The sequence below is a fragment of the Xyrauchen texanus genome, chromosome 3, assembly GCF_025860055.1.
Source record: "Xyrauchen texanus isolate HMW12.3.18 chromosome 3, RBS_HiC_50CHRs, whole genome shotgun sequence".
Lineage (NCBI taxonomy): Eukaryota > Metazoa > Chordata > Actinopteri > Cypriniformes > Catostomidae > Xyrauchen > Xyrauchen texanus.
The window spans coordinates 55,015,042-55,028,792 of NC_068278.1; the positions used below are offsets into that span (position 1 = coordinate 55,015,042).

Below are 13,751 nucleotides of genomic sequence, written 5' to 3' on the forward strand. Positions count from 1 at the left end.
AAAGAAATTACTTTCTTTCTTCAGTGGAACACAAAGGGACATTTTAGGCAGAATGTTAGAAGACTTACAGCCTCAGTCACCATTCACTTTCATTGTAAGGCAAAGAGATGCAATGAAAGTGAATGGTGACTGAGACTAACATTCCACCTAACATGCACCTTTTGTGTTTCACAGAAGAAAGAAAGCATACAGGTTTGAAACAACACAAGGGCTAGTAAATAATGACAGAATTTTCATTTTGACTTGAACTATCCCTTTACTTGCAGAAGTTGTCACAGACAGATTCTTTGATTCTTTTTGTGGTTTAGTCCACATCATGGGACAAGGAAAAGAAAAAAGAAAAAGAGAGAGAGAGAGAGAGAGAGAGAGAGAGAGACATGATATGACAGTGGATCTAAAGGGTGGAGCTCAGGTGAATGGATAGAGTGATTGAGAGAAGAGAGAGAGCAGGTAGCCAAAAGGCAGAAAGGTATTGGTCTGTGTGTCTTTTGAAAGGGGGCATCTCAACGTCTAATTGTATCAATATTCTTCATCCTCATCACCACCATCATAAGGAAAAGAACCAGCACACCTAAGAGGAAGGAACCAAGTAGGCAAGCATCTCTTGCAATTCTGAAGGTAGCTGACCATCAACATTCTCTCCCTCTCTCGTTTTTGGTGTAATTTTCCATTTCATGTTTCTGTTCCTCATTATTGTCATGTTCCTCATAACTGTCACGTACAGCTCTTTTAATAGCACACTGATATTGTCACAGCCGATCTCTTCCGTGCAGGGCACAGGCCCCTGTTGTATTCTGCATCCAACAAATTAGGCAAGTTTAGGCATCGGCCCCCCAATGTTGACAAAAATGTATCAAAACATGTATCTTTTGCAATCTCCTGCATGTTTCTATTTCGTTCTCTGTCTATTCATTTTTCATGTCAATGCTTATGTGGAAGCATTTGCATGGAAATGTTTGCATAACTGACCTCACAGAGCTGTATGCAAACAAACACCATGCACCAATCTTCAATTTCATTTTTTGTATAAGCATCTGCCCTGGCCCCAAAACATTTTTTGGTAATGAGTCAGGTGCAACTTTACCAACAAAGAACAGCATTGTAAACATAAATAGCTTAATATCATGCATTAATGTAGGGGAAACATGACAATTGATTGATGGTTTTTCAAGTGACCTGTTCCCTATTTTATTTTCTAATTGGTGCAACTGAGATCAATGTGTCCTGATTGGTGGATGATGTTGTCCTGCCCATTTCAGTGGTTGGATCTTACACTTGTTTGCATTTAAATAAATCTGTACTGGACTGTGTGCCGAAATGTGTCGGTTTTAATTAAATACATTTCTCAATTTAACACGTTGCTGGATTAATCTTCCCCAAAAAGTGGGGACACTTAAGCCACACTTAAATTTGGAGTATGGAGGGCAAAATTACTCAAAATTAAACAATTAAATATTGAAATAAAACAGGCCTAAAATCCCTGAACAGAAAGTCCAATGCATGCCGATAACCGTAACCCTGAAAATGGAAGCAATTTTTTTCATGGGCATGTATGTAAAAACTTTTTCTACTCCTTGAAAGATATTAATGAAATAAGTGTCATGGGATTTCTCACCGGTCTCTGTAGCAGCTCTTTACTGTAAACCGCAAGCCAAAATGTGGACTGTGAACGATGAGATCTCATAGGATTGTAGTTGCAGCAAATTATTGAGGCTTAATGACATTTTATGCCATGTTGCTCATAATAGTTGTCAGTTGAGGGCTCTATTTTGCTGCTATAGCTTTTGACAACCGTTTCTTCAAAATGTTGGTCTCAATAAAGCTAATTTGGTATCTTTGGAGTGGGGGGTTTTGGAAAAAGGGGGCATGGATAATACAACGTCTCAGCTTGGGAAAATTCTAGAACAGCACCTGTGAAGGATCTAAGTTCGTGGGCAATGGAGGAGTCAGGAGACAACAAAACAGGTTCACGGTCAGTCTCTTTAATTGCTTGCTCAACAGACAATCGACAGTAACCATCGATTGTCATCGATCGATCGACTGGGGCAGTGGTGGCTCAGTGGTTGAGGCTCAGGGTTACTGACCAGAAGGTCGGGGGTTCAAGCCCCAGCACCACCAAGATGCCACTGTTGGGCCCTTGAGCAAGGCCGCTTAACTCCAGGTTGCTCCGGGGGGATTGTCCCTGTAATAAGTACACTGTAAGTCACTTTGGATAAAAGCGTCTGCCAAATGCATAAATGTAAATGTAACCATCGATAACATTAATTTGTAGACAAATGAAAGCACTCTTCAATACTAAAAACAACCTTTTCAGGTCTCCCTCCGCCATCACTAGGATGCATCATTTAGTGATAATTTTGTGATTTAATGATACATTTTATGATTTTTTTTACATAGATGTAAATGGTCTGCACTTATATAGCGCCTTTTTAACCTTAGCGGTATTCAGAGTGCTTTACACTGCATCTCATTCACCCATTCACACACACATTCATACACCAATGGCAGTAGAGCTGCCATGCAAGGTGCTAGCCTACCATTGGGAGCAACTTGGGGTTCAGTGTCTTGCCCAAGGAAACTTCGGCATGTGGAGTCATGTGGGCCAGGAATCGAACCGCCAACCCTGCGATTAGTGGCCAACCCGCTCTACCACCTGAGCCACAGCTTATTGTTATCAGCACTTTCACTCAACGAGAGTGGGTGTCACCTTTCACAGTAGGACATCATCCTTCCATAATGATCTTCTCCCACAGAATCATCACCTAAACCAATGTTATTAATTTACCGCATTTATTTCATCCAACATTTTCTATATGGGTTAAAATTATGTAACTGTGAACATTTTCATTGGCAACTGCATCTGCAGGAGGTAACAAAATCCTGTAATTAAAACTAGTTAGGTGTGAAAAAATGCACATACACTCGCTAACCAGAAAGTACAAAGAAATCTATTTTGAAAGGTGATACCCTCAGTAGTTGACTCATATGCCAATAACCATAGCCATAAAAATGAAAATGATAAGACAAAGAACTAATGCTTAAGTTAAACATCAACCCAAAGAAATGCTGAAATGAAAATGGATGCAAACTAGTACTAAAATTGAATAATAGTATATATATTTTTTAAATTTCAATATATATTTAATTATATATTTAAATATTTGTAGTAATAAATTTTTTGAGTATTCTGGCCCTCCATATTTGGTAACCCTAAAAATAATATTTGAAAATACATGATGCTTGGGCTGAAATGGAAGATCAACCATGTATCATTTAAGCACGAGTTTAGAGTCTTTCCATTTTAAAGGGTTATGTTAGTCGGCACGTCACTCAACAACAGTGGGCGTCGACTTTCAAGATCGATTTCTTTGGACTTTCTGATTAGGGATTTTAGGTGTGTTTTATTAAAATATTTATTTTTATGATTTCATTTTCAGTAATATAGCACTCTGTACTTAAAATGTGTGAATATAATTGATAATGATAATGATATTAGTTAGCAAAATATCAAAGCAAATCATAGTTAATGTGATGAACTACACCTGTGGTTACTCTGCTAGGACACTTATGTGAACTGACTTCATACATCCAATAAAAATCATTTTGACAAAGCAGTTGCAAAAATGGCTCAGAAAAGTGTTATTTCTGAGAAAAACTCTAGCATCATTTGTTTGCAGATGCTAATTGCTTTGATATTTTGTTTCTAATGCAATGACCTGGTTTAAGTATCTAAATACTTTTTGGGGGCCACTGTGCATGTATTTCACACAAGCAGGCATGCACGCACATACGCACATAGAGTAAAACAAGAGAGCCAAACTTAGAATTTTTGGGGGAAATATTACGTTGCAAACTTCAGTTCTGTTGAACTAATCCAGTATTTATAACCTATTTCAGAACTATTTCAGTTCTTCATCAGATTCTTGTCTCTGTGTTTGCTGTAATGCAAAGTGATGATGTTAGAGTACAGACAGTTATGCAAAATGGTAAACTAATTTCCTCTCTCTCTCCTGACAATTGCCAGACAAGGAAACAAACTGATGTACTAATAAAATGCGAGAACTGGAGTACTATACAGAAAACCTTAGTAGGAAATAAATGTGGACTTTCCCTGCATACATAAGTGTGCATTTTGATTCATTTGCATCATCGAATTGGAAACTAAAGATGTTTAAATTTTCTGCAGTATTTTGTGATGCTTGTCTGTAGGGGTGTGCAGTGACATTATCTGTGTCAGTGTCTGTATCTGTTGCTTTGGCAAAATGATCTCTATCTGTATTCAGATAGAATTGTTTGTGAGCAGAACTTAAACCGGAAGAATGTAAAAAATAAATGAAATGCCAAGCCTATTCCAAGTATGTCTTGTATAATTAAAAACAAATATTTCTTCTTTTTATAATAATAATAATAATAATAATAATAATAATAATAATGAGGAAAAGGGTAGTTGCATACTGTAAGTGTAAATATCAACAAAAAGCATCTTCACCTTATTTGCTATGTGATTACTAGGGTGTTCTGGTTAGTTGCTTACTAGCCCAAGTCACAAGAGCCAAGTCTCTATGATATTCTGGTTCATAGATATGGCTCGGTCCCTCCTTCAATGTAAGTCTATGGGATTTTAAGTCTTATTTTCCATCAGGTGAAAATCAAAAATCTTAGAAAAGTAATAGCTCTACTCATGTTCCAAACCTGTATGTTTTTTTAATGGTTCACAAAAGTAAACATGTTCACATTTCTACATAGCTTCTTTCTTTTAATGACGTAGTTCATATTGACAAGGTCTTTCAGGCTCCAAAAAGGAAACACCTGAAAAGATCCATTAAAAGTAGTTCATTTGACTCAAGTGCTCAATATTTTTAATCTGGGTAGCTTCAGCATACATGAATATTAGATCTGTGAATAATGACTTAAAGGGATAGTTCACTCAAAAATGAAAATTCTCTCATCATTTACTCACCATCATGCCATCCCAGATGTGAAGATATGAACACAAATTATTATTTTAGAAGAATATTTCAGCTATCTGGATCCATACAATCGTTTCTCTCTTTTTTTCTTTTCTTTTTTTCTGCTTGTCTACATCTTGCATCTCGACTGTGTACATTAGTTTTCTCCACTGTGTCTTACACGGATTATTGCATCAATCTCAAACATCTGCTGATTGGGAACCACATCGATCTCAAAACCTCACCGCTCAAAAACAAGCATAACAACAAACAAGTACAACAACAAACAACTGTGGTAAGTCATGGCATCCGCTCATATTATTGCTTCCTGGACTGCATGCCACATGTTTACTATAGCTTCTTCTGTCTTTTACATTTACATGTGATAAATGTAAGGAATTAATTAGGCTGACAGAGAAGATTAATGAGTTAGAGACACGCTGTGCATGGAAGGATAGTGTCTGTAGCTACGGACAGTTACTAAAAGCTGCCTGGTCAGCATATTTTTAGCAAACTCACAGAAAATAAAAACAACAATCCTAAGTGTTTATTAAATACTATGGCTAAATTGGTTAGGAATAAAGCATGGACTGAACCAGATATTCCATCGCAGCATAATAGTATTTCTTTACTGATAAAATGTCATTTTAAATAAAATTGGAACTATGCAATCAACTGTCACAGCACCTCAGAAAACAGTGTCTCGTAATTTTCCTCACAAGCAAGAGCTAACAAAACAAATAAAACAATCAAAAGCCCCAACATGTAAGTTTGATCCAATACAAACTAAGCTCTTAAAAGAGGTATTCCCTGTAATCTCAGAACCTAATCTATTAAGAATATTCTAAATATTATTAACTCCTTGCTATCCTTAATACATGTCCCAAGAAACTATAAAATGGCAGTTATCAAACCGCTTATTAAGAAGCCACAGCTTGATCCTGGAGAATTTGCTGATTACAGACAGATTTAAGTCTACCATTTATGTCGAAAATACTAGAAAATGTAGTGCCCCCAACTATGTTAATTTCTACAGAGAAATTGAATACATGTACAATTTCAGTCAGGATGTAGGTCCCATCACAGTACAGAGACTGCACTTATCAACGTTACTAATGATTTGCTCTTATCATCTGATCGCAGCTGCATTTCTCTTCAAGTGCTTTTAGATCTTAGTGCTGCCTTTGACACGATATATCATCTCTTGAATAGGCTGGTGAATTATTTTGGAATTAGTGGACATTAGCATGGTCCAATTTATCAGACCACTACCAATTAGTATGTGTAAACAGGGAATTGTCAAATCAAACAAAAGTATGGAGTGCCACAGGGATCAGTTTTAGGGCCGCTGCTTTTCTCCTTATATATGATTCCCCTGGGAGATATTATCAGGAATCATGTACGATACCCAACTTTATATTTCTTCTAAACCCAATGAAAATTCACAATTCTCCAAGTTAGCAGAGTGTATAAAAGCAAAGATTGGATGGCCAGAAATGTCCTTCTACTCAATTCCGACAAAATAGAGGAACAAATTATTGGACTAAAACCTTTAAAAATAAGCCGCTAAAATATAATTTGACTCTCAATGGACAACTGTTACGTCGTCTTCTAAAGCAAAGGACTTAGGTGTTATATTTGATACCAATCTGTCCTTTGAAAATCAAATTTCCAATGTTTGTAGAACAGCATTCTTCCACCTCAGAAATATTGCAACATTATGACACATGCTCTCATGTTGCTGATGCCGGGAAACTAATTAATGCATTCATGACCTCAAGACTACATTATTGTAATGCATTACTGGGAGCATGTCCAGCAAGTTCAATAAATACATTTCAATTGGTTCAAATTGCAGCTGCCAGAGAGCTGACGAGAACCAAGAAATATGATCATATTAGCCCAATTTTATTGTCACTATATTGGCTACCTGTTAAATTTCATATTAATTTAAAAATTCTTTTAACTACTTAAAAAAGCTTTGAATGGTCTAGCTCTGCAATACTTATGTACATTTACATTACATTTATGCATTTGGCAGACGCTTTTATCCAAAGCGACTTAAAGTGCACTTATTACAGGTACAATCCCCCCGGAGGAACCTGGAGTTCAAATTTCTGGCTTGTTAACAACTCTAAGCATATAAAATTCCACAAAAGGAGGTAGATCCTTTTCATATTTGGCTCCTAAACTATGGAATATTCTCCCTAACACTGTTTGGGATCGAGACGCACTCACTCAGTTTAAGTCTAGACTACAGACTCATCTATTTAGCCAGGCATACACCTAATTTATCCTTCAACTCATAATTAGGCAACTTTACTAAGGTCTGCTGGAACTAGAAACGTATATCATGATCTATAACTCTGCATAAAATGTAATGGAATTTACGCTAATATTATTCTATTTGTTTCCCTGTCTCAGGGAATTCATATCCCAAGGTTACCAGAGCCGACCGGATCCAGCTCCTTTCCTGCTTGGTGTCGGACTCCACTGCTATGTTTCGCTGAGTGATGACGACAACTGCAGCCGGTGCTAGCCAGACATCACTTCATTCTTTTGACTTCAGAGGATGAACTGATGCCAACTCCAACTGTAAGGCATTGAATACTTCATATGCCACTGCCTGAACCTTGGACTTAGGATGGACGCCACCGAACCTCAGCAAAATGACCTGCCAGTTGAACTGTGATGCACCTCAGTGATCTCTGCCTGTATCACCTTTGTCTATTGATGGACTATACTCTTGAAATGGAATACATAGGCTATCAACTAATTGCAAAAAAAGCCTTCATCAGCCAATTATCAGGGACAATTGCATCTCAAAATCTGCAGTTAATCCAGGATGGACTTCAAAGACATTAGTCATTACCCTTAAAGTAAAAAAAAATAAAAAAAATATATATATATTTATGTAAAACAGTAAAAGGATGGGCAAGGAGGAGGCGAGAACCGGCTTGTCAATATAAATAATAATTTAATGAAAACTCAAAAACACATAAACAAACACACATGACGGACATGCCCGTAATTCTCTCTCTCTCGAACAATTGTCACCGGCCGCCTTTATCCCTCGCGCGCCTCATCAGGCTGATTGGGGACTGGGCGCGCGATATTCCGACCCGGCCCCGCCCCCCTCCGCTCCACATTCCTTCTGGCAGCAAATGGGGACACTCCTCCGCCCCTGGCAGCGGCTCTACCGCTCCGGGCGGTCGGAGAGTTTCTTCCCTCCTCCCCTCGCGGACGGCGGTCTTCCCTCGACCCCTCCGCGTCTCTGGGGACGGCAGGGCACTCCTCCGCCCCCGGCAGCGGCTCCCGCGCTCCAGGCGGTCGGGGTATCCAGTCCCCACTTGCCCCGCGGACGACGGCCGTACCCCGCATCCGGGCGGTCGGGCTACTCCGTCACCTGGCAGATGGCAGCGGCGCTCCCCTAGGTGGACGGCAGTGTCGAGGACTCTGCGACGGCCATCCATCCTCCTTCCCGGCTTTCGGCACCAATGTAAAACAGTTAAAGGATGGGCAAGGAGGAGGCGAGAACCGGCTTGTCAATATAAATAATAATTTAATGAAAACTCAAAAACACATAAACAAACACACATGACGGACATGCCCGTAATTCTCTCTCTCTCGAACAATCATCACCGGCCGCCTTTATCCCTCGCGCGCCTCATCAGGCCGATTGGGGACCGGGCGCACGATATTCCGACCCGGCCCCGCCCCCCTCTGCTCCACAATTTACTTTTTATATAAACACTGGACCTTAATGCTTAATTTACACATTTTAAACCATAACTTGCACTGCACACAAATAACTAATATTGGCATTATATTCATGTTGTTTAGGCAGAGGGGAACAGGCCCCCACAGTGAGCCTGGTTTCTCCCAAGGTTATTTTTCTCCATTAACCAACATCTTATGGAGTTTTGTGTTCCTTGCCACAGTCCCCTTCGGCTTGTTCACAGGGGTTTTAAATACAATTGTTTTTTATTTTAAAATGTTTTATACAAAATGTACAATCATATTTAACCAAGCTACACAATGATGACTCTAAGATTTTATAGATATTACGGTTACATTTTTTGGTTAAAGCATGATTTCCTGCAAAGCTGCTTTGAAACGATGTGTGTTGTGAAAAGCACTACACAAATAAAAATGACGACTTGCATTGTATGGCCCTTCAGAGCTGAGATATTCTTCTAAAAATCTTCATTTGTGTTCAGCAGAAGTCCTACACATGAGGCATGAGCATGAGTAAATGATGAGTATAAATAGCAAGGTTTCAGAAGACTTATAAACACAGGTTATATGGACTACTTTTATGGCACATTTTGGAGCTTTTTGTAACATAGTATAACAATAGAAGCAAAAAACAGATTCTTCAAAATTGTTAAGTTCCACAGAACAAAATACAGCATACAGGTTTGGAACGAAAAGAAGGTGAGTAAATAATGTCAGAATTTTCTTTTTTTAATGAAATATTAATTTAACTTTAAAGTTAGTTTATATTATACAATTCCTTCTCTCCACTGTGTTCCAGGCAAATGGCAGACACAGATTGTGAAGGAGTTGCAATGGATGCCGCTCTCAAAGATGCGGCCAGTCAAAGAACCGCTCTCTTCTCCCCACAGCTAAAAGCCATGATCAGAATAAAAAAGAAATACTTGAGGAGACCTAAAACTGAGCGAGGCTCTAATTCTGGCAGATTAGGCCATTCCATTGGCTCAGATAATGTCATCTCTGATGGGACTTTACATAATAAGAACCCTCAAACCAAAAGGTTAAAACGACGGAATACCCGTGTGCTGTTCCCAAATGATACACTGATGTTCAAGCCAAAGAAAGAAAGCAACAGAGCAAAACCATTCCTAATTCTCTTCAGTGTGATTGTTTTTCTCCAGGTAATTCTGTTTTAGCTTTTTCCTAAAGGTGTAGTGTGTATTTTTTGCGCCCATAGTGGCACTAAACAGAATTGCTGAAACAACTAGATAGGTAAATTTTGTTAAGACAAACTTTGATGCCACTTGAAAAAGCCTGTCCTGAAAGTTTAAAAAGCTGGAGTTTTTTTATTAAACAAAATAAACAAAACAACAAAAAAGACTTGGAGAAACTGGGTACACAGGCACAACACAAAACAAACCGACTGGAGGTAACTGGAATACATAGGAACAACACGAATTGACTGGGAACAAAACACAATGATCTGGAAGGGAAGACAAGACAAATGAGTGAATAAACAGAGGAAAGGGAGATAGGATACAGGTGCTGCCACTAAGCACAAGCAACACTGATTGCTCTGCTGAGCAGCACCTGTGAGATACATGAGGCAGAGAGAGAAACAAAAGCACATGGGACAACATGAGTGATGGGCAGAAGAAACTGTCACAATCCTGCCAACACAAGAATAAAACAAGACCGAAGAGGCAGGATCATGGCACTTTCTTACTTGCGCAAACATAAACAAAGATTTTTAGAAGAATATCTCAGCTCTGTAGGTCCATACAATGCAAGTGAATGGTGACCAAATATTTGATGCTCCAAAAAACACAAAAAGGCAGCATAAAAGTAATAGACTCCAGTGTTTTAGTCCATGTCTTCAGAAGCGATCAAATCGATTTTGGGTGAGAACAGACCAAAATATAACTCCTTTTTCACTATAAATCTTGACATCAGCAGCCTCTTTGGCGATCATGATTTCAAGCTCGATTACACCTCCTAGTACATAACGCATGCACACAGTGCTAGTTGGCGCTACAAATTGTAATAGAGCTTGAAATCATGATCGCCAAAGAGGCTGCTGATGTCAACATTTATTGTGAAAAATTTGTTATATTTTGGTCTGTTCTTGCCCATAACAGATTGAATATCTTTAGATGACATGGATTAAAACACTGGAGTTTCTCAAACCAACATTATTACTGTTTTCAAACATGTTTCAAACACTCCCCTCATCTGCCATTGGTCGGGAACAAGTACTCCTGCTCCAAACTCATGGCATTTTTACAAACTCTGGCTGCTCAAGCAAACAGATTGCAATTCCGTTTGGTGCCACCAGTGGTGCAACAATTACTTCACCTTTTAATGTGGTTAATTTTTCAGAAATTTTGTTTTTGTGTGCTATATTGGACCATATGGCTTACAGAACAACCACGCAAATGTATATCATTCATAAAGTACTGTAACAAAAACTATGACAACTGGGCTGTGAACCAGTTTGTGAAACTGGGCTTTTGCTTTTACAATTTTCTGTCTCATATCTGTTCCTCCATACTCCATAATCTCGGTTGCAGGTCTACAACGCCATTGAGAATCTCGACGACCATGTTTTGAAGTACGATCTTGAGGGTTTAGAGAGGATGTTACACAGAGAGATGTTTGGTCAGCGTGAAGCACTAGATAAGCTAATGGATCATCTGAACGATTACTTATCCACCTACGCCCACCAGCAACCCCTCGCCCTGTCTTTACACGGGGCTTCTGGCGTAGGGAAGAGCCATCTTGGCCGCCTGCTGGCACGACACTTTCGTTCGATGGTAGATGACAAGCTAGTGGTGCAGTATTTCACCAAACACCATTGCCCCCTACAGCAAGAAGCTCAGCAATGCGCATCTGAACTCGCTAAACGTATAGTTGACTTAGTGACTCGCGCTGAGGAAGAGGAACAGATTCCGTTCTTCATCCTGGATGGTGTGGAACTAATGCAGCCTCCATTGTTAGATGTTTTGCAGACATTTCTTGAGTCTGATCAGACAAATGAGTTTCTTAATGTGGTTTACATTTTCCTAAGCAGTCTAGGTCAAAGTGAGATAACAGCTCACATTCTTCAAAATGCCTCCACCACTGGAGCCAAGAAACCGCTGCGGAACGCCTTGTCCCTCATCCATCCTCTGTGGATGCAATCTGCCGTCGAGCTTATCCCGCTTTCTCTACTTGAGCGGGAACATGTGATACAATGCTTTCTAGAGGAAATGACACTCGAGGGATTCTATCCCGACCAAACTCACGTAGAAAGACTGGCGGATGAACTGGCCTATCACAGGGCAGCTGGCAGGCAATATGCAAAGACTGGCTGCAAACAAGTAGTGGGAAAAGTTAACCTGCTTTGACAGAAACATCCATAAACAGAATTTAAATCAGGAGTTTGTGCCAACGGATAATAAAGCAGCAAACTGTATGTTTAGCTGGAAAGATTGTTCTTGTGAATAAAGCTGATGTAAATGTTGCCTTTTTGTGTCTTGAATGAATCAAATTGTATTTCTTTCTATGTGGCGTTAAAAATAAGCTCACTTATTATTTAAAAATACATTTAAAATGCAATTCACACGAAACAATTACTTTAATTCACATGTACTATGATGAACATATTTTCAATTTCTGAGATCAGAATAAATTTTTCAGTATTGTTTTCTGGGGCTTAGAATAAAAAATGTCTATATTGGATAACCGTCTGGAAACAGTAAAAAACAAACAAAGAAAACAAAATAAAAGTCTCATTAAAAGCTGAAATTATTGATGGCATTTGTAGTTTTTTATTGAAAAAAAAAACATAGAAATAAAATAGAAATATTATTAATATTTGAAAATGTTTTGTCCACCAAGTCAGGCAGTGTAACCAATATTCAGGTAGCCATTTTGTTGTTATATGAAGAAAAAAAAACAAGAAAAAAAAACAAACAGATAAGACCCTTTTAGACCCTCGTGGCTGTGAGTAAAGTTTAAAAAAACAAACATATTTAAAAAAAATTATGAAAAGGCAAATTTTGATTTGTTTTGTTTTTCAAATGGAGTAACCCAAGAAAATGTCTTTATATTCATTACTCATAAATTAATGAAAAAATAGGAAAAAAGTACAAGTTTTTACACTGAAAAAGATGATAAAAACGTTTTAAAAATTAATGATGAAGTCGTACACACTCACGACTGCAGTAGAGGTGCAAGGAAAGTATTTTTATACCTTTTATTTGATGGAATTAGTTTGGCATTTTGATAAATGTATATTGTTTGAAGGTTATGTATTTTACTGGAAAACACAACAAAAGATTTTGTGCCACTGCAGCATTGAAATATATAAATAGTTTGTTTTACCTCATCTATAAACATACGAAAAAATACAAACTGTGCCCCTCAGTTGGATGGTGAAACAAGAAAGCCGAGAGAACCTCTTGTCCCCCCCTTAAAGTCAAAATACCCCCACAAAGATCACATCCTAGTACCGGTTCTGTTTGCTGGTATGCACTTCTGATTTTGTTTGGTTGTTTGCGTTTCCTTAGCTGTGATTGGCAGGTTGGTCTTGATTTCACCCTCAGAACTCTACCACATAAGTGTGTGTGTGTGTATATGTGTGTGAGAGAGAAAGAAGCCTGGTTACCACCACAAATAATTTTGGATCCCAATTACACACCCTATACCTGCCTACAGCCCTGTGTCTGAGAATGCTGAACACAACAAGATTAATATCATTTAATCACTTCTAGACACGGTCGAAAAGTGAATGTCACGCGATCAAAACATATCCACGTGCAAAAACATGAACTTTCATAACACACAGAAATATTTTCATATAATACAGCTTAGATTTAAATAAAAAGGTATTTATAAGCTATAGTTTCTTGAGGGTCTTTTGTCAGCACTATCCAAAGCTTTAGAAATAAATGAGCAATTTTTTTAGATATTCTGTGCTGCTACGATATTCAGTATCATTTCCATAAAGAAATATTGACAATTTCACTGTACAGTTGGTCAAATCTATGTACGTTTTTGCCAAAATCCCAAAAGTAAATTCATAGCAACATAGTGAACCTAGTG

General features: G+C 38.4%; 1 protein-coding gene across 1 annotated transcript; it reads left to right on the forward strand.

Moving 5' to 3' along the window:
- The first annotated feature begins 463 nt into the window (after positions 1-463).
- On the forward strand, positions 464-12,153 carry tor4ab (torsin family 4, member Ab). The gene is made up of 3 exons (XM_052110763.1): positions 464-618; positions 9,487-9,847; positions 11,237-12,153. The coding sequence occupies exons 2-3, from the start codon at positions 9,491-9,493 to the stop codon at positions 12,050-12,052; spliced, it is 1,173 nt and encodes a 390-aa protein (XP_051966723.1). The 5' UTR covers positions 464-618; positions 9,487-9,490; the 3' UTR covers positions 12,053-12,153.
- Positions 12,154-13,751: the final 1,598 nt, after the last annotated feature.